General features: G+C 46.3%; 1 protein-coding gene across 1 annotated transcript; it reads right to left on the bottom strand.

Moving 5' to 3' along the window:
* Positions 1-17,655: 17,655 nt before the first annotated feature.
* LOC103163142 (uncharacterized protein C17orf100 homolog) lies at positions 17,656-20,871 on the bottom strand. Its single transcript, XM_027426843.2, has 2 exons — positions 19,993-20,871; positions 17,656-18,246 (listed from the first exon to the last, which is right to left on the bottom strand). Exon 1 carries the CDS (start codon positions 20,683-20,685, stop codon positions 20,284-20,286), a length of 402 nt encoding a protein of 133 aa, XP_027282644.1. The 5' UTR covers positions 20,686-20,871; the 3' UTR covers positions 17,656-18,246; positions 19,993-20,283.
* Positions 20,872-20,883: the final 12 nt, after the last annotated feature.

Genomic DNA, 20,883 nt, shown 5'->3' with positions numbered 1-20,883 from the left:
CACACCAGCAGAAGCCAGAGAGACTCCCTGGGTGTTGGATGGCCTTACACTGTCCAAGTCTTCACCAGGTAGTCCAGGAGAGTCTTGGAAAAGAGACCTTGCCCAGGAAGACTCTGAGAGAAGAACTCAGCAGAAGATTCCCCATATCTCCCCTTTTGCCAGACCCTTGCAGATGGGCCACACTCCTGTATGGAGTGAAGTAGAACACCCAGGAGCCTGGAAACAGCCTCCCCTCTCTGGGACACAACTCTTCCAAAGCTCTGAGAACTCCCTCCTGGCTACTGCTTCCCAGGGTCCTCCTTGCTGAGGTCGTGGTGAGGGTGGACACCAAGGTCAAGTGAGAGTCAGACTCGTCCTAACAGACCCAGCTCCGGGTAACATTGACAGTAGTCAAGGCACCCTTCAGAGGCCTGAAGCTGTGACCTGGCACCACAGGCACTGAGTACCCAGTACTGTTGGACCCCTCCTCACAAGACCAGGATTGTGAGACGATCCCAAGCCACCATACTCATATCGAGAATGCAGGGCAGTAACCTCTGCCCCGGGCCTAGCGGTGCTGTTCTGAGAAGGGAGCTGGGTTTCTGAGGCTTAGCCCTCCCAGCCTGTAGGCTACAGGGCATCTGATAACCAGCGCCTGCCCACTGCTGGGCTGTGACAGTGTCTGGTGGTTGGCCACTTCACATTGATGGCTACAAGGCTTCTCAATTTACTGTTCCTGCGGTGGCAAACCACAGCTATGGTCTGTTAGGGGCCTGTGTTTTGTGACAGAAAAGCCCAGTGCCTTGGGCTTGTGCCTCTTCCAAGCACTGCAGTGAAGGTTTCCCAAGTATCTTCTTCCTACCTGATATTCTACTAGGAGCAGGAATCCTGCCAGAGTTGTGTTGGTTCTTGTGTCCCAGTGAGGGAACCATGATGGCAAAGTTATGGATTGAGAGGAGGGTGAAGGATGAGAGAGCAGGGAGGGCAGGAGCAGGTGACAAAGGGCCTCCTGACCCTTTGATGCCATCATGAGCATTGCTTTCTGACTTACTGGCTCCTTTCCTAAGGGGTTCATCTGGGTGGCTCAGAAAATCAAGGTGAAGCCACCTGGAACTTGAGTTTTGTGTTCACAAAATGATTTTGAGGACAAGTAGCAAGTGTCAGGACAAAGCTATGGCCCTCTAACCTGTTTCCTTCCTGCTGCTCCATTTTACAGGGTCTCACTTTGAACCTCCTGGCTTTACAGTGAGACTGGTCCTCTCAGCAGGTGACATTCCTTAGCCCATGAAAGAATTGGGCTCAGGACTTGGGAGTGGGGGCTGAGTTGTGGGGTAGTGAATCTTGTAAATGTTGGCGACCACAGTGAAGGCAGGTTCAAGACAAGAACCCTGGTTCCAACAGGCCTTCCATATTTTAAACCAAAGCCACTCCACCTCTGTTTGAACTGTGGTGTTCAGTCCTCTGGCTTGGCAGAACCTAGCTCCTCCCATGCATCCAGTTGCCTGGCACTGGGCCAACCAAGGGACAGTTGCCCTCATAGACTGATGGCCTTGATTTGAATCATACTTGCTGCCCCAGAGCTCCAGGTCTGGCTCTGACTTGATCCTCACCTTCCCTCCTGGGAGGGAAGGAGTCTGGACCTGGGTCTGAGACAGGCCCCTGGGCTGTCTGGGAGCTTGCACCCTGCAATCGAGGGAAACCCTGCAGGGAAAACAAGAGGGAAGAGAGGGCAGGTAAAGCCATGATTATTGGGTGGGGTGCAGAAGGGGCCTGTGGGCGGGCAGGGCCCACCTTGAGGAGGTTGTGACCTAAAAATGGAGCAGTGTTATATAAATAAAATACCTATGGTGTGTGTGTCTTTTTTAAAGTTAAGGTTTATTTCCGTGCTCCCATTCTTAGCTAGCAAACATTCCTCACATGCCAGCTCCTGGTGGTTTCTGACCAGCTGGCTGGTTCAGGTTGGGTGCCCTTAATCTGATTCTAACATGTGCGTGTGTTCGTTCCTGTGTTTGTGTGTGTATGCATGTGTGTGTGTGTGTGTGTGTGTGTGTGTGTGTGTGTGTGTGTGTGTGTGTAACTGTAAAGAGCAATTCAATTCTATGTTTACTGACTCAGGTACCAGATCTGTGCTGAGGCAGAGGGTCACTGAGAATAATGGCTTTCTCCCCTGCTCTGGAGGATAAGCCAGAAGGTTGAGGTGAGCCATGATGAGGCCTCATAGTATAGTAGGTAATTACCAATACGGAGTCAGGTAGAAATATAAGGGTATTTAATAGGGAAAGGCCTTACTTACAGAGCGGACCAGCCAGCCGGTGGTAGTCTGTACAGCAAGAAGCAAAGAGAAAACGAAACCGAAAACGCAGTCCCCCTGCTCACTCTGACCACGCCCTCACAAGCCCTCAGGTACTCCTGTAGCCAGCCCCTAAGAAGGCATGGCTACAGCTTCCCCTACATCATAGGATGAACTTTGAGCAAAGTTTTGAAGGCCAATGGTTTTATAGGCTCGACTTTTTTCTTACAAGGGACAGTTGGGAACACCTACCTGGGCTATGTATGGCCTAGTAACAGAGAGATAAGACTCAAGCCATGTCTTGAGAAGTCTAGCAGAAGATAGTCATGTCTGTATTCAGGGCAAAACTAGGACTATGCACAACAAGCATCAAGGCAGAAAGATGGAGCCATCAATCTAGGTGGGACCCCAACAACGAGGGTCTAAGGAACCTGGCTTGGTGGGGGCTTGGGAGCAGTGCACCAGGAGAAATCATACTGAGACATAGGTGCTGTGCTAGGCTTCCACAAGTCCAGGTACTTACCTAGGGCATGGAATCAGCCAAGGGGCTGCTGAATCAGACCTGGTGGTGTTAGGCCAGTTCTGTGGCCTGTGATGTTCTGGCAGCTGGGTTCTAGATCTCTCCCATTAACTTGTGAGGTGGGAGGCATTTAGTGGTGCATTTCACTTCTTTAAGTTTCATGTCCTCATGCCTAAAATGGAAGCTGCGTTGACCCTGGATATGATTGCCTGGTAGAACACTGTTAGGAAACGAGAAGGCTGTGCACAGTGTCTTAGAGCCACATATCATCTTGGGATAGATGGTGCCATTCCATCTTCCCCAAAGGGCTGCCAGGAGTCTGGACTCAGCCTAGAAGGGCTCCTCTGACACCCAGTTCATATTCAGGATCATATTCAGGGGGCCCAATCTCACCTTGGCTCTGTCTGAGGTATCATAACGGGGCTGATCTACTGGGAGGGGAATCTTAATTGACCCAGGCATGGTTGGTGACAGGGGCTATCCAAGTAACTGGCTGTGTTATGTTCTTTTGGTTTTCTTCCCTCTCTTTTCTCCCATACTTCCCTTTGTCCCTTCTTTCCTCTCTTCTTTTTTCAACTTGGTCACTTTGGGCAACAGGAACCCAAAGCAATTCCAAACAGCCAAGCAGTGGCCCATCCATCCATCCATCCATCCATCCATCCATCCATCCATCCAACCATCCATCCTTCCAATCCAGATCAGGGGCTGAAATTGAGCAACATTCTGGAACCTTCCAGAGGGCAGAGGCTCTAAGATGGGCTTAACCCAGGCATGCTCCCAAGCTTGCCTTGATGCTCCAAGCCCTGGGATCAGACCTGAGGGCCAGAGATGGGCTTGGGCAATACCACAGCATGCCAGCTTCTCCCCACCTTCAGTTGCCTTCTCAGAAACTGCTGCTGACTTGGCCTTTTGAGCAGGCTGCCTGGGAGGGGCTCCAACAAGATGGGCCTTGTGAAAGGCCTGTTACCTGCCAGTGCAGGACATCTAAAATAGACTCTCCAAGGGCAGCAAACCCTCTAATTCAATGTGTCCCAACAGCGGGTCGGTGTGGGGATAACTGTGATCTGACTGGTCTTGGGCTATAATTACGGAGTCAGAATAAAAAATTACAGGCATTGTGTGGGCTTGTTTTAAATATAACGTAATCCATACCATCCTCTCTCTTATTTTCTAGATTTGAGGTGAAGTCTTTGGCAGTTGGCGTAGGTTTTGCCTGACGTGTAGTAGATAAAAATGGCCCTTTCATGGTGAATAGGGCTTTGTGGGAGGCCTCCCCAGACCCTTAATGTTCTTCACTAACCCCTGCCCACAGCCACACATACATGTGTCCCCATGCCAGTCCTTACTGTGGATCACATTCTCTGTATGTGAGCTCTCTTCCCAACCCGCCTCCCTGTCTCCAGCCTTCCCTGAGCTAGCCTACCAGATGCATCCTTGTGAAACTTGGCCTTGATACTTAAAAATCTATTAATGGCGCCCCTGTGAGCACTGGACAGACTCAAGTCCAAGTTTCTCCTTGACCTCCCACAGCTAGAGAACAGAAAGGTGAGATGAGGGCCCTGGATTTCCCCAGCATGGGAGCAGGCCGCGACTTCTTCTTGTGTGTGTGATGTGGGCCTGGACAGGTTATTTAACTCCAGGGCTTCATCTGCCTGTCTGCCTAGAAAGCAGGGCAGACCAGAAGCTTCAAAGTCGGGAGGAAATGCCCCACTCCAGAATGGCCTTCAGTATGTCCTTAATGAACCTTCTTTATCCAGGCTTCCACTGGCCCAGCACTAAAAGAAGACAATAGGGGCTGGAGAGATGGCTCAGGAGTTAAGAGCACACATGCTTTTGCAGAGGACCTCAGTCTGCTTCCTGGCACCCACATCAGGTGGTTCACAACCTGTAAGCCCAGCTTTAGAGGATCCAAAGACGACTTCTTACCTCCACAGTCACCACATAGTCACACCCCACACAAGTGGCCAAAATACACAGACACACAAACAAATAAATAAACAAAAATCTTTTTTCTAAAAGAAGGCAGGAAACTTACCAGCTTCCAAATAAGAAACATTTCTTGGCATCATTGCTGGTGTGTGGTGAGGTGGACATGTGTGTGAACTCAACCACCCAGAAAAGCAAAGTTGAAATATACAGAGTCTTACAGCATATATACACACATACATATACATGTCTAATATATATATTTAATATTTTATATATATCATAGTATAATATTATTATAACACACACACACACACACATATATATATATATATATATATATATATATATATATATACATATACATATATATCAGGGTTGGAACACTAAGCTAAGAGAAAAGTCTAACTGTGGAAGGAAACATAACTTATGAAAATGTTGACCATACTGTGCTTTCATATTTAATTAATCCAATTGTCAATATAAATAATTAAAGGATGTCCCTTCAAAAGGCTGTTATGCAGTCATTGAAAGTATTCATGAAGAGCCAGATGGTAGTATCACACACTAATTCCAGCACTGGGGAGGCAGAGGCAGGAGGATCTCTGTGAGTTCGAGGCCAGCCTGGTCTACAAAGCAAGTTCCAGGACAGCCTCCAAAGTTACACAGAGAAACCCTGTTTCGAAAAAAAAGTATTCATGAAGGATATTTCCCTGTCTCTATGAGCTTGGGTGCTCATAATCTAAAGCAAGGAAGCAGACAGAAAATTGTCCATGTTAGGCAGTATCAGCAAGGAGCACAGAGAAAAATGAGATGGAACCAAGAACAGCAGCTATCTTGGATGACTGGAGAAAGGGTTGATATTTTCTTATAGTTTTTGATATTTTGCAAACATCCTAGAAATGGGCGTATACTTCTCGAATAACACTTTTAAAGCTGTTAGAAGTTGAAGCGAGGGAGTTGCACTTGAGGGTTGAGCCTGCCTGGCTTCCGTGGCTGTGGTTCTAGTGCTTTGGATCACTCACGGGTCTAGGAGGTTTGCAGAGGCTTGAACTCTCCAGACTCACCTGCCTCTGTGGACTAGCTGCTAGGGTATGCTGCCAGGGGCAGGTGGGTTGCCAGGGGCAGCCATTTGCCCTCCATGGGCATTCACCATATGCATCTGAGCACACTTCCCTCATCATCAAGACATCTGGTGTCTTGATGCCTGTCTGAACTCCTCCTGGTACCATTGGAAGGTAGGTAGTGAGTGGCAAGAGCCCAGACTTGGACCTATTGTTCCATAGGGTACTAGTAGTGGCCTCCATCTGCCTGGGGCCAACTGGGTTTTCTGCTTGAAGGCTAAGTTCTTTCTATAACTTTAGGCAAGGTGCTGGTTGGAGTGAAAGAGCTACTGTCACCTCTGTGGAACTCTCTGTTGTCCACACAGCTGAAATCTGAGGGCCCACTCATTAGTTCTTTTAGACCATAAATTTCCAACTCCACAGACACGAAACCCCATCTGGCAGGGTGCCTTGAGGTGTGGAACTTAGACATCTCATTGGAGAGGGTCACTAAAGGACAGTCTGGCCACTCCTAGCTACTTCTTAGACCTTAGTGCCACTGACTCTTAGCTACAAGTTCAACTCAGATGAAGCTACCTGAACGAATGGAAAGGGTCCCTGTTGAGACCCTGGTGGAAAGATGGGCACCATTGGACTCCAGAAGTGTAGCTCCCTAGGGAAAAGCCTTGTGCCCAGGGCCAACTTCTAGGTACAGAGGACTTGCCTGGGACCTCCATGAAGGGGCTGCATCCCTGACTGCTTATAACCCAGAGAAGGAGCCGAGAGATGGAGATAGGAAGGTTTAAGACAGAGTGTAAAGATAGACAGAGGCTGACAGTGATGTGGAGACACAGGCCAGAACAGTGGCTGAGAGGCTGTGGGGAGCCTGTCACTGAGATACTTACATTAGCACCTACAGGCAGGCTCACCCTCACTATAATCAGGCAAATTAGAGGAACCGTGATGTGCCATTTTACACCCACTAAATTAGCGAACATTAGCAAAGTTATAACAGTACATGCTGCTTATAGGGTAAAACCAACCTAAACATACTGCCAGCTCAAGTGTGAATTAGCGCAGCCCTTTAGGGTTCCAGGGCTATTAAACTGCTCATACCTTTTTTACATTCTAATTCCACTCCTGGGAATGTCTTGCAAGGAAGTAATCCAACAGAACAATAAATGCTTTGTACATAAAGATGACTAGCCAGTGCTATCTGCTGCACCCAGTGTGCTAGAGTATGGTGCTATAAATCTCTTGGTCTTGAGGCAGTGTTTTTATGCAGCCAAGGCTGTCCTTGTACTTGGAGTCCCCCTGCTTCAGCCTCCTCGGGACTGGGCATGAGCTGCCATGTCTGGCACAACTATTACCTATTTTAAAATTATTATTAACTATTACCAATTTAAAATTAGGTAATATAGCTAGTTGATTACATTATCAGAATCCTTATGTGAAAATAATAACACCTACACATTAAAATTAATAATTATCACAAAAGCTGCTTGGAAAGTCTGGGCAGCCCCGCCCTGCTGAGGTCCTATATTCTGGCTGCCCATCTGGTCGACTAGTCATCCCACCGTTGCCATACTCAGCCTGCCCTGCCACACCCTGTCTGGAAATGCCCTAGGTGATCTTGAAGCCTAATCCACAGACCTCAGGCTGGGGTGGGTTGGATACTGCGTCAGCAGAGCCTGCCCACCTAGCTCGGTTCGTGTGGCGGCCCTAGGGATTTGGAGAGGTGCGCTGTGAGTCATATCTGGAAAGGCCGAACCAGAAAAGATAAGGGATGGTGGAGGTGGGCTTTCATTTAAGAAAAGGGATCAGGCGGTTTCCAGGTTCTGAGGCATCTGCTGTTTGCAAGCACGGCAGTCTGTGGAAACTGGATGGTGTCTGGATTCCTAGCTGGAGCATCATGGGGGTGAAGACAGCTTACAGACTGAAGATAAAAGAGGAGGGATCCTGGCGTTCCCTCTCTCGGCCTGCTGACTTAACATTAAGTGCAATGTGACTCTGCACCTGAGTCATCAGCTCTGGGTCTTTTCTTTGTCCCCAGTGCCCATCACTGAAGCTGGCAGCCAAGGAGAATTCAATAAACTGGGTGAATGAGCAGACACAGGGACAAGGCCGTGCCACATGTGAACGAGAGAGTCAGCAGACAATGCCCTCTTTGTTCAATGCCTTCCAAATGGGCACTAATCATGCTCAGGGGATGCTGCACCCTTGCGTCTTTTTTTTTTTTTTTTTTTTTTCTGCCAGGGGATGTCCCACCACACAGAGGCCAGGAATAGTCAGTGACCATGTCCAGGTCCAGACAAGCCAACCTTGTTCCTTTGGTTCAAGGTTATCCTACTGAACACAAAGAGGCTTTATGGCAGCCCCTGCTCCTGGTGCTTTCCGTGTCATGGGAAAGACAGGAACAAACAAGGAAGGGAAACTATGGAGCATGCACATGGGGGCAGTCAACAGAGATGGCAGTGGTGGGAAGAGCAAATACCAAGAGGAGACTTTGAGGTAGAGGGCTGGGTCAGGCTTCCTGGGGAGATGTAACTGGAGCAGGGCCTGGAGGATAGGCAGTCTATCTCACACAAGGACAGGAGGCATGGGGCAAGTTAAGTCTCTGTGGGTCTCCATGACTTTTTTGCCCTTGAACCTATGCCAGTCAATCTGGATCTGGTTGGAGCAGAGTCCAGCATCAGTCTCTGTGTCCAAACTCGTAGGACTCTGATTTTATCTTGGTCATTCATTCACTCATCTGTTCATTCCTTAGACACCCACAGCATAGCTGCCAGGTACTGGGTACCATTACAGGTTTGGGGGTACATGGTAAACAACTTAAAAGCTGCTGCCCTTCAGTGGGCAATGTAAGACAGTCATGATTGCTCTGTGAGTGATTAACTGTTATGACAGTGAAAGACCCCGCCCCCTGGCTGGTTCTCTCTCGGTGACACTCCCGTACGCGCGCACACTCCCACACGCCTGGCGGCTGGCTCCCTCCCAAGCCGGTTCACCCAGGCGGGGGGCCCTCGACCCAGGCCCGCCCGCCTGGCGCGCGCCCCGGGGCTGGGGCCGAGCGGGGAGAGGACGCCCCCCCTCCCCGCCCGATGGGGAACCTCCGTCCCAAGGTCAGCCATTTGGACGCGGAGGGGGGAATTGGGTCTGTTGTACCAGGTGCAGACCTTGAGAATATACTGATAACTCTGTACCTCATTAAATTGTCCAATAGAATCCCTGTAACTATGCTTTTCGCTTCTGCACTGTGCTTTTTAGCTATATAAGGACCCCTCTCCCTTGGCTCGGGGCTTAGCCTACCAAAAGCTAAGCCCCGGGGTACCAGCGCTACTAATAAACCCTCTTGCTCTTACATCCAGAGTTCGTGGTTTCGCTGATTCCTGGGTGCGGGTCTCCTTCTACGAAAGTACCTCTTCTGAGGTCTTTCAACAGCTGTTATGGAGAAATACAGGAGTTACAGTGGTGACTGGGGGGAAGGGGGATTTCATATTTAATCAGGAGACATTTAGTCACTTTCTTGTGGCTGTGATAAAACACTACAACAAGGCAACTAACTTATAGAAGGAAGAGTTTATTTGAGCTTATGGTTCCAGAGGGCTAGAGTTCATGATGGTGGAGGGAAGACACGGGGGCAAGAGCTGGATGCTGGGTGCAGAAGCTGAGAGCTCACATTTTAAATCACAGACAGGAAGCACAGAGGGAACTGGAATGGTCAGGATCTTTGACACTTCAAAGCCCACCCCAGTGATGTACTTCCTGCAGCAAGGCCACGCCTCCCAAGCAGGATCACATGCTGGAGACCAAGAGTTCATTGCTGGAGACTATGGAGGACATCTCACTCAAACTGCCATAAGTGACAAAACTGTACTTGGTGTAACACCCGAGTAAAGAAGCAGACCACACGCACGCACGCACGCACGCACACATGCACAGGAAAGAGACGAACTTGGGGACATCTGACTAGATATCTGACTAGATGATGAATCTGGCTTCCTACAGGACAAGGCCACAAAGGCTTGGTGCTTGCCTGGGAGAGAGGTCTGGGTGGGAGAAACATCAATAGCCAGGCAGCAGGTGACACTGAGTGCTAAGCAGAGTGCCAAGTGAAAGCAGCAGGCCCAAGAAAGAGTTCTGGGGTCATTTGCAGGGTTCCTGCAGGGAGGAGAAATTGAGAGAAGACAGATGCATTGAAGATACACTGAGAGGAGCCAGGGAAGCGTTCCAGCTCATGGAAATGGAGAGAACTTGGAGAAGGGAACTATCTCCAGTGTCCAATGATACAGGGAGGCCAGGAAGGATGGTGACTGAGAAGCCACCAGTGGGTCCTACAGTGGAACCAGCAGGAGGGGAGGTCAATGAAGATAGATTTGGAGAAAGACTATGTGATTGGGAAGCCCAGGTGGTGACAGCTCTTCAGAGTCTGGAAGAGAATGATGAGTTTGGGTGGATTGGGTGGACAAAGGGTACAGAAGAGGGTGTCCAGTTTGGGCAGAGGGGAGGGTAGATACTATGTTAACCTGGGTGAGGGAGCAGCAGGAGAGGAAATAGTCAAAGACCTTGGTGAGGAAGACATGACCATGTGCCTCCTGGCTTCCTTACCTTCCTTTCCTTCAGTGTAGGGTTGCCTGGGGCCTTCCAGGCTTCCTTTTCAATGCCAGTCCAAATTCCTACTTCATGTGTCTAAGTTGTTGTCTGCCCTTTGTTTTTACAGAAAGAGTCATAGAGCTTATCACTGTGTATGCATATGGGGTGGGGGCAGTGGCCCAGGACATCAAAGCTGGGCTCAATTCTAGCAGTTTTCTTTGTGACTCTGACACCTTCTGGGGCCATAAACCTGGGTTTCCATGGGTTGGCTGAGGAGGATTGGGTTCTAGATATGTCTGTAGATTTAAGACTTTAGAGTAAGCACATTGAAAAACTCTTCCATTTTTTTCTGAGCCCAACATGTCATTTTGTAGCTTCCCATCCTTTGATCCTGGCTCTTAATGCCCTTCTCATAGCAGAACAAAGCACCAGCCTGGACTTTGTGTTAGAATTGACTGTCCCCTGCTCTCCTGATGACCTCCAAGACTCCTCCTGAGTGCATTGCAGAGCGCTAGACAACTGGTCCTTATGTAGCAACAGCTGGTGTTTTAGGACACCATACCAGAGCAGCCTGCCCATGTCTGGATTCTGGCGCTGTTTCTTCCTGGCCAGGAATGCTGAGTAAGGTAACTCAACCTTTTAACCACTAGTCTCCTGACCTACCTCATCCAGTCCTGAAGAAGGCATAGGTGTTTTCAATAGTACCTGGGGTAGAGTGCCAGTAGACAAACTTCTGGGGGTGTCAAACTGTCCCCCGAGAACTGGGGAGGACAGAAGAGTCCTTTGAGTTCACATGGGCATGTCCAGTGACTCTTTGATTTTCCAAGATGAACACCATGGCCCCAGTCTCCATCACAGGGCCTTGCCTGCGTGCCTCCCCCCTTGGTTTCTGTAACCTTTGCAGCTGTGTGGGGATTGGCTGACCTCTGCTGTTCATTGTCTGTATGGCACCAAGTGAGCTGGCTTTGGCCTGGGGGTGGTTGGCAGGGTGGAGTGGAGGGGTGAGACCTCAGAGATGCCCTTTTCTCCACTATTCTTGACAGTGACTCTCAGTAGAAATGTATTCTACCCTAAGATTACAGCCTGTCTTAAGTAATGGATGAAGTAGCCTTGGGTTTGGAAGCCCATCAATGAATATACATAAGGAGCTTTAAGTCCCTCTCTCCTGGACTTTTTAAAGGACAATATGGACAGGCTATTGACATTAAACATGTGAGTTTCCTCTGGTGAACTCTGGTGATGAATGAGGACAGTGCCCTGCAGATGACCCAAGGGCTGTCTCTTCACAGAACATAGGGATCAGGGTGGCTTGTTGATTTTTGAGCATTTTATTTTAGGATCGGGATCTGTTTATAAATGAAATCTTACGAAGCACAGGTAAAACCTGGGGTGGACAGATTTCTTAGTCTAGTAGTTAGGCAGGTGAAACTGTGAGAGTATCCAGAGGAATCGTACCAAGTGCCTGCAAAAATGGGTAAGTTTTCTCCAGACAATGGCAGGTGAAAGCACCCATGGATAGATCTCAGCTCTAAAGAATTCTTGAACCCTTGAACAGACTGGTGGATAGGCATGATGGTACACACCATTAATCCCAGCACTCAGAAGGCAGGGCAGGCTGACCAGTCTGGTCTTCGTAGTGAGACACCATCTCTAAAAATAAAGTGGGGGGAGGCATAGTGGTTTTCATACTTTGACAGTAACACATATGTTCTGGAACACAAGTTTTGTTGATATATGTCTTTAAGTCATAAAATAGACTGTCCACATATGGACATGTGCAGGGATATTGCGTAAATATAAACTACAGACCTCATTTTGGGAATCGATTATATTTCCAATCAAACACTTGAGCAATTTTCTGATGGATGGGGATAACCTCTTCTGGGAAGTCAGTTATCTTTGTACTCAGTTCATGTCAACCTTGTGAACAAATGACCCTTAATGTCTTTCAACAAGTCTACCAATCCTTAACTAGACTTCATGTTTTCTTTTGTTTAGTTTAATAATGATGTCTCACTATCCATCTCCTGCCAAATGTTCTAGTACTAGACACTTGTTAGATGGGCTTAGAAGCCAATTGTTCCCTTGTTGCAACACTATAGCAAAAACTCGTAACTCTCGGCCCTGGCCTCCTTTTCTCCCTCCCTCTTAAGCAAAAAATGATGTGTTCTAATTTCTGTTTGATTTCATTTAATTTTTAGATTTTATTTCCTATTATTATTGTATGCATGTTTGACAACTCTAAGAATGGATGCACTCATGCCAGTATCCATGTGGAGTTTAGAGGGTTAACTTTCCTTTTCTCCTTCTACCATGGGTCCAGGAGGTGGACCACAACCTATCAGGCTCACTCAGCTTTTACCGGCTGAGCCATCTCACCAGTCTTGTTTAATTTTTAAAAAATACTTTCTCTCTCTCTCTCTCTCTCTCTCTCTCTCTCTCTGTGTGTGTGTGTGTGTGTGTGTGTGTGTGTACAGGTGTCCAGGTGCCCATGGGGGCAGGGAAAGGTTGACAGACCCCATAGTGTCAGAGTTATAAGCCATTGAGAGGTACCCAACCTGGGTGCTCAGAACTCAACTGGGGTTGTAAGAGTAGTAAGTGTTCTTAATCACTCTTTACATCTGCACCATCTCTCCAGCTCCTCCGTTTTTAAAAATATTAACTGAGCCACTAAACTGATTTCTCCAGCCTTTAATAGCTTTGACTGGAAGGTTAAAGTCACTGGGACAGTATTTCTGGCAGCTCAGTTTATAAAGACAGAAACGTTGTTGCAAGTCATAAAATGAAACCAAAGGAAGAAACCAGGCAAGATGAAGGCACATAGTGGGAGGTGAGAAACAGTCTTTTGATGTTTAAAAAGAGAGCTGGGTGGTGGCACCACACCTTTTAACCCAGCACTCCAGAGGCAGAGGCAGGAGAACCTCTGAGTTTGAGGTCAGCTTGGTCTACAAAAGTGAGTTCCAGGACAGCCAGGGCTACACAGAGAAACCCTATCCTGGAAAACAAACAAAAAACCCACTACTACACAAAAACCCAACACTGCTACCACAAAATAAAAAAAACCCAAAAAACAAAATTAGATTTAAAATTCAAAGAGGAAAATGATCCCTAAACTTTTAAGATTATGCGTGTGGGGGCTGGAGAGATGGTTCATTAGTTGAGTGGTGTTCTTACATGGGACCAGAGTTTGGTTCCCTGCATCCATATCAGGCAGTTCACAACTACCTGAAACTCCAGCCAGCTCCAGGGAATCCCACTCTCTCTTCTGGCCTCCATAGGAATCAGCACACACATAACATACACTCATATAAACATGCACATAAATAAAAGTTTTTATTTTTTGAAAAAGAATATGTATATAATGCAAATAAAATCTGAGCTAAAAATATTTAGTGTTCATAAACAAACCAGTAAGCAAAACTGAAAAGAAAAATGAGCAAAGGTTTTGAACAGGCAATTTAGACAGGAAGCCGGGGAACCTGTGTGACAATGATGCTCAGTAGCAGACAGGAGAACAGAGACTGGAATGACCAAAGCTGAGAAACTCAGAGGACCCCTGGAGAGTTGAAACTGCAGACTTCTGAGAACGGATAACTGTCTGGTGCTGATGTTCCAAGGTTATGTTTAATAAAACAGGCTCTTCAAATAGGAAATTTAAATTCAGCTGCCTCTAAGGGAAGGGAACTGCAGCGGCCAGTATGAAGTGTGGCTGGTTTCAGGGACTTCACAGGAAACCTAAGGAGGCACTGTGAAGGCAGCAGGCAGGAATAGTCCCTGGTCCTCTAGAGAGAATGCGTCCTACAGTGCCCTCTGGTGGCAGAGTAGCAAAGAGCCACAGGTAGAGAAGAAATTTGCTGGGGTTTGCAGCCAAGGGGTAAACTCTAACTGGTACAGCTAATAGCATTGATAATTGGCATTTATATTTAAGCTCCCATATTCTCCTAATGTTTTTATACTTATCACAATGCAATTATTTTTCACAGAAAAAATGATATTACCATCTGCTCAAAGAGACACAATAAGCCAGGCAAGGTGGCACATACATGTAATGGCAGCACTCAGGTGGTGGAAACAGGAATAACAAAGTTCAAGGCCAACCTGGGCTACATAGTGTGGCTGTTTTGAAAATGAAAGCCATTGTGTGCACCTCAGAGACTGTGATATATTCCATTCCTGGGCCATAACTACCATAAAGATTTGTGCACAATCCCACCTGCATTTTCTGTTACCTAGAAATGAAATGGTAACATTAACCTTCAGCAAAATCTGTATTAAATAAGGAGGAGGAGGATTCCAGGCAGAGTGCAGTAGCAGGCTTCCCTCTGGCCTGGAATAGCTGAAGAGATGAACCTGAGCTGTGTGATTGCTACAGCTCCCTGGTCTGCAGCAAGAGAGGAGCTGTTGCAGGGCCCTTTCACCATCCTGAGTGGAAGAGGCGGCACTGGATTCACAGGGCCTCCTACTGAAAACAAGAAAGTTGCATGGACAGAGAACTCTAGAGACTGCGCAGGTGCCCAGCAAACCCTCAGCTGAGTATTGATCATTGCTCATATAGGGAAACTGCTTCAGGGCAGGAAACTGCCAAAGCTGGCACACACTAAAAACAGAGCTTGTTCCCCCAAGCCAGGGCGGCACATCTCCTATCTTGGGGATATCCAGAGAAGACATAGAAAGTTTCTGCCTCAGAGAACATTAGCCATCCATTTAAAATCAAGAACTCACAAAACAGCTTAAAAGTGGATACAAACAACAAACTGCTTGCAAATAACTTACAAGTGACTAGACCAAAGTTCAAGAATTACAAGAATAGGAAAACTACAGAACACTGAATAAAGTTAAAATTTACTATGCCTGGCATGCAAATAAAAATAACCAGGCATGGAAAGTAACAATCACAAAATATAAAGATTACATAGATGAAAGAATTAAACAAGGATAAATAAAATGGTTATTAAAACAAAATTGTATATATTTGATTAATGACAGGGAAGGCCAAACATGCTAAGAAGATAAAAAAAAAATTGTGGAGGAATTCATTTATGTGTGGAAGATAATTTAAAAGACCCAAGTGGAACTATTAGAGATAAAAAGTTAAGTAAAATTTTTAAAAAATATTTAAAAACCACACTGGATGGCATTTGTGATAGGTCAAACATTGCAGCAAAAATCATTAGTATAAACATGAAAACAGATGCACTACAAACTAGCCAGTGAAATATGGAGAGAAAAAACAAAAGTGCATAGGTGAGATAGCTTCCACGAGGCTTATTAGACCCATGTTTTATGCCTGTTGAGAAGCTGGTAAGAAACATTTGAAGGAATAATGGCCCTCCAATTATAAATATTATGAAGACCACTAAACCAAAGTTTCAAGGGTACAAGCAACCCTAAATACGAGACATGGGAAATAAACTACACCCAGTAGATCATAAAGTGCTCCACCAACAATAGAGAGCACACCACACCTAACAGGGGCCATGGGAAGCCTTTCTATAGAGGAACAAAGGCTTTCGTTGTTATTGTTGGAAGCAATGCAAATCCGAAGAGAGTGAAACAATGTCCTAAATGTTCTGAAAGAGGGGGAGAGAAAGAGTTACTAACCTGTAAGAATGTGTTTCACATGTCCTACTCCACAGCATCAATGACAGAAAAGGCCCTGAGCAGTTTGATCAATGCTATGTTAAAGATGAAGAAACAAAGTCACTGCTGAGAACACCAGAGGCTGAAGATCACCTGAAAGAGACTATCATGCTTGTAAGCAACATGAAGACAACACTAAATTGGCTCACTGAGTATCACTTACCAGCCTTTCCCCCTTTTCTATCACCATTCAGGCTAGGAAGCTAAATACTTGTCGTCCCAGCCTCCCTTGCAGCTAAAGATAACATGTATGGTTCAGCTTGGGCCAAAGAGATGCACTTAGAAGTCCCTGATAAAGGTTTCTCTTCCCAGCTAACATGGCAAACACACTGGTAGGAAGAACAATCACTCTGCTCTTTCTGCTGTGCACTCCATCTGAGAGGAATGCAGGTAGGAGAGAGCTGCAGACACACAACTATCTTGCAACCATGAAGTATGTGGTGGTTTGAAAGAAAATGGCCCCCATAGGCTCACAGGGAGTGGCACTCTTAGGAGGTGCGGCTTTGCTGGAGTAAGTGTGGTATTGTTGGAGAAAGTGTCACTGGGGGGTGGGCTTTGAGGTCTCAGAAGCTCAAGACAGGCCTACTGGCTCACAGTCTCTTCCTGCTGCTTGCAGTTCCTGAAGTACAACTCTCAGCTCCTCTCCAGCACCATGTCTGCCTGCATGCCACCATACTTCCTACCATGACGACAATGGACTGACGCTCTGAAACTGCAAGCCAGCCCCAGCTGAATGTTTTCTAAGAGTTGCTGTGGTCATGTTGTCTCTTCATAGCAATGAAACCCTAAGACAGAGTAATAAGCAAGCATGCAGAACCAATGTCCTGTATACAGGTGGTAAAACAGTCAACAGACTGATCTGATGCTGTTACTAAATGAAATACTGTGTGACTTACAATGGGAGAGACAAACTGTATTTCTGACACTTTGGGACAGGTTTTCTGTTTTTAGTCATGCAATTCTAACCACTGATTACTGTGGCCTCAGGCAAGGAAAGCAGAGGCAAAGGCCTTTAAACATAGTAGAGGTTGGGCCAAACATTCAGGGCTGGGATACTTGTACTAGCTATTCTAGGTTGGAAGCAATAGAAAGAATGGGGGAACAGGAATTTTGGAAAGTCTAGATGAAGATGTGAGAAAAACACCTCATTAAACTGGATTCCTGGTTCTTCCCATGGCCGGAGTAGTTAGGGAAAAGAGGATCCTGCCAATGCCAATCTTAAAAAAAATTTAATTAAATATATTGTATCTGGGTGAGGAGGGTGGGGGGAGGCATATGTGTGGAGGTCAGAGGACAACTTTTGGGAGTTTGTTCTTTCCTTTTATCATGTGAGTCCCTGGAACCAAACTCAGGTTTATCAGGCTTGGTAGCAGGTGCCTTTATGCTCCAAGACATCTTACTGGGCTTGCCCTTCCTTTTTCTTCTTTCTTTGTTTTATTATTTGAGCAAGGATCTTGCTTTGTAGCTTTGACCAGTCTGATATTTATTATGTAGGCCTCGCTGGCCTGGAACTCATGGCAATCCTGCATAAATCTCTCCTAGTCCTGGGATTATGGGTGTGTACCACAAGCCCAGCCATTTTTTTTTTTCAGTACAATAGGCAGTAAATATTGTAAACCACCCTCAGGTGATATATAAAAAAGATTATGAGAATAAGAAATGACTTCTTTGCAAGAATTTGCATTTATTTAGTTTTTCAAACTAACCTGGGTGGTACAACTGAAAACAAGACACACTATTACCTAGTATAGTAAACCCAATTATTAGATTGTGCCGTTAAAGCAAATGGAGAACACTGCTCTTTAGTTATTATTGTTGTACACATTATCTTTAACATTGTATGACATGTGTCAGGTACAGCAGCATTATTTCCTACAGAGAATTACGCAAGGATGAAACACAGCATGGCTAACATTAACACACATTTACAAAGTCAACAGGTACATTAACAATTACCTTCATCAGCACACATTGTCATTTTGAAGCTGTGGAATGTATAATATAGTGTCATGGCAAATGTGGGTTTTATCATATCTATTACTTTTTTGACACTTTCTTGCTCTATGTATCTCTCTTTCCATTCCAGCTTTGAAACATGAGTAAGTGAAATGTAGAAGAAGAAACCTAGATAAAAATCTCTTTTAAGAGACAGACAACAGAGAATCTACCAGAATCCTGTGCCCTTCCTGAAGCATCAATGATCCAGAAGCCAGATGTCTGGCTTTTCCAGGTCACAGCCAGTCTTCCAGATACTACTAAAAGAGGAAACAGAAGCAAGAATCCTTATTAATGGAGAAAAGTAAGGAGGAACAAACACATTTCTGACATTATTTCCAGGCTAGAAAGGAAAGGAAAGATGATACAGTATTAAATGTTTCTTTGTAAGTCTTTGGTTTATTTTGTTACATTAGACACATATTACTTTTGTAATGAGGAACCCTGTTAAAGAGAAGCAACTGCTTTGTTCATTTGTGTTTTAAGGCACAGTTGGGCATATTAAAAAGGGCTAGTAAACCAGAAGAGACCGCCATTCTAAAGGCTAATTCTTTGTTAATAGTAGCAGTTTTATGAGGCGGAGAACCATCATGGTAGCTTTGGGGTGTGGTGGTTATGGCATCTATAACAGTTATTACATTTCTTCTGACCTAAACCCCCATTCTAGGGGAGAACCCAGTGCACTCCCTGGGATTAAAAAGTACCTGGAAGTAGCAAGTGCTCTAATTCACTCTGCTTAATCAGAGTCATTTGCGATCTTCTGTACTGGGGTAAATATCACATACATTTGAGGAGAGGTAGAGGGTTCCTACAGAGCACACATCCTCTTCCTCTGAGCTCTTGCTTTGCTCCTCACAAGAAGATACTATTACTACACTTCCAATATTATTTTTTAGGCCTCCCACAATCCTGCAATGCAGAAGTGAGGGGTTTGCTCCGTGGGGCCAAGCTCTAGCAAAGTTACTAGAACCTCCCATGTTTCTCAACTTCACTATCAATTTTCTCAGCACAGCGATTCTTTGTTGTACAGCACTGGATGATAGCAGCATCCTGGGCTTCTAGGCACTTGAGGCTAGCAGTAACAACTTCCATGCTGTCTCCAAATATACACACCTCTGTCAACTATCCCAGGAGACAAAATCACTCCAGCTAGGGTACCATCACACCAATGACGGAAACAAACTGCATCACAGTTTTACTCCCTTGCATCATTTTTTTAATGACCTCAGAATAAAATTCAAACTCTTTGCTGTGATTTCCAAGACTCCATATGAACTGGTATCTCTCTCTCTCTCTCTCTCATTACTATACTCTCATATTCTAACTGGTCTTTCTGTTCCATAAACATCTTCAGTTTGTTCCCACTAACTTTTTATGCTGGCTTTTCCTCCTATCTAGAACGCACTCCCCTCCAGTTCCTGGTATGGCTCACTGTTCACCCACACAATTAGCAAGGCTCTTCCTGACGGTATTCTCTAGAGAAACTTCCCTGTTCTCTACCAGATACCTTTTCCTTCACATGAGCACAAGAGACCTTAGCTTTCCCCTTTGTTTCTGCCTCTTCACTACAGGGAGATCTTAGTCTTCTCCACTGTTATCGCTGACATGCTCTGACTAGTACCTAGCACACAGTAGGTACTCAGTAACCATCCTCTGTCAGCCTCACCCTTCAGGTCAGGTGCCAATGGCTTTCTTTTCACTTTCCCTTCTTAGCATATTTTTTATTAATTGACTTGCCTTTTTTTCCCCAACACCCCCTGACCTATTTAAAAAATAATAAAAGCCTGTATGTGGAGTACTGTGTATAAAAACTTAACATAGGAAAGCTTATTATGAAATACAAATAAAGGTCAATTAATAATCCATGAAAGATGATTCTTTGTTCTATTGGTTTCAAGCACTATATAATCAAGCCAGTGGTCATGAATTCATGACAAGTTTGGTCCTTCTTCGCAAATTTCAAGTGGTCAAACCATTCTAGAGGGACCTCAGGCTACGAAACTTACCTGGTGCAGAGACTCAAAGAGCCTCTTTGTCCATCATCAGCCGAGTATATACGCACCGCAAGTCTGAAGCCCTTCTGTGCTGGCTTCGAGTTAAATAGTACACTGGGTCAACAGCAGGGTGGTCTAAGGTGATGCAATCTCAATACATGTTGGCAGCACCCAGAAACCACAGCCTGTTTCTTACATTGATTTACAGGCTGTTTCCATGAAACCAAAGATGCTTGGCTCTCCTGGAAGCTGGCTGGCTGGCAAATGGAAACACTTCAGTGCTGGCTAAGGGCCATGGCCACTTCATCGGGTCATTTTGGCACTCTGGCGAGCTGTTTGCTTGTCCCTCCTGGCTGGGCTCTCTACACGGTGCACAGTCGTCTCCACCCGCAGGGATGACGACGCCCTGACGTGGCTGGAGGACGTCTCCGTGCACTGCGAGGAGGTTTCCACGTGCTGGGAGGATACCTCGAGGAATCTAGGGAGTCGCTTCGCGGAGGAGGTCAGGGAGGGTCCCTCTCGGTGGCGCTGAGAGGTCTCCACCTGACGAGAAGACGTTCGAACCTGCCGGGAGGACGTCTCCACGCGGTGGGATGACGTTTCCTCGCGGTGGGACGACGTCTCCACGCGGATAGTCGACGTTTCCTTTTGGCGGGTGCTTTCCACTCGCGGGGCGAAGGATTTACTCCTAAGGGGCGAGGCCATCCTGCTGGCACACCCAGGTCAGAAGGGACACAGAGGCCCAAGACTCATGCTCTGTGTCACGTCACACAAGGGACGGTGACGTCAGGGTGATGAGCTACGTCAGTGTAGGCTGCTGCGGGCCACATAGGATCTGCGAGCAACGAGCTCTTCCAGCACGCGCCGCTAGATAATTGCTCAGGCTGCCGGCCCAGACCACAC

Source organism: Cricetulus griseus, chromosome 7, assembly GCF_003668045.3.
Source record: "Cricetulus griseus strain 17A/GY chromosome 7, alternate assembly CriGri-PICRH-1.0, whole genome shotgun sequence".
NCBI lineage: Eukaryota > Metazoa > Chordata > Mammalia > Rodentia > Cricetidae > Cricetulus > Cricetulus griseus.
The sequence above is the reverse complement of the archived record's forward strand: the minus strand, read 5'-3'. Positions and strand labels throughout refer to the sequence as shown.

Coding starts and splice junctions, on each gene's coding strand:
- LOC103163142 (XM_027426843.2), bottom strand. CDS start 20,685: ATGGCCTCGCCCCTTAGGAGTAAATCCTTCGCCCCGCGAGTGGAAAGC.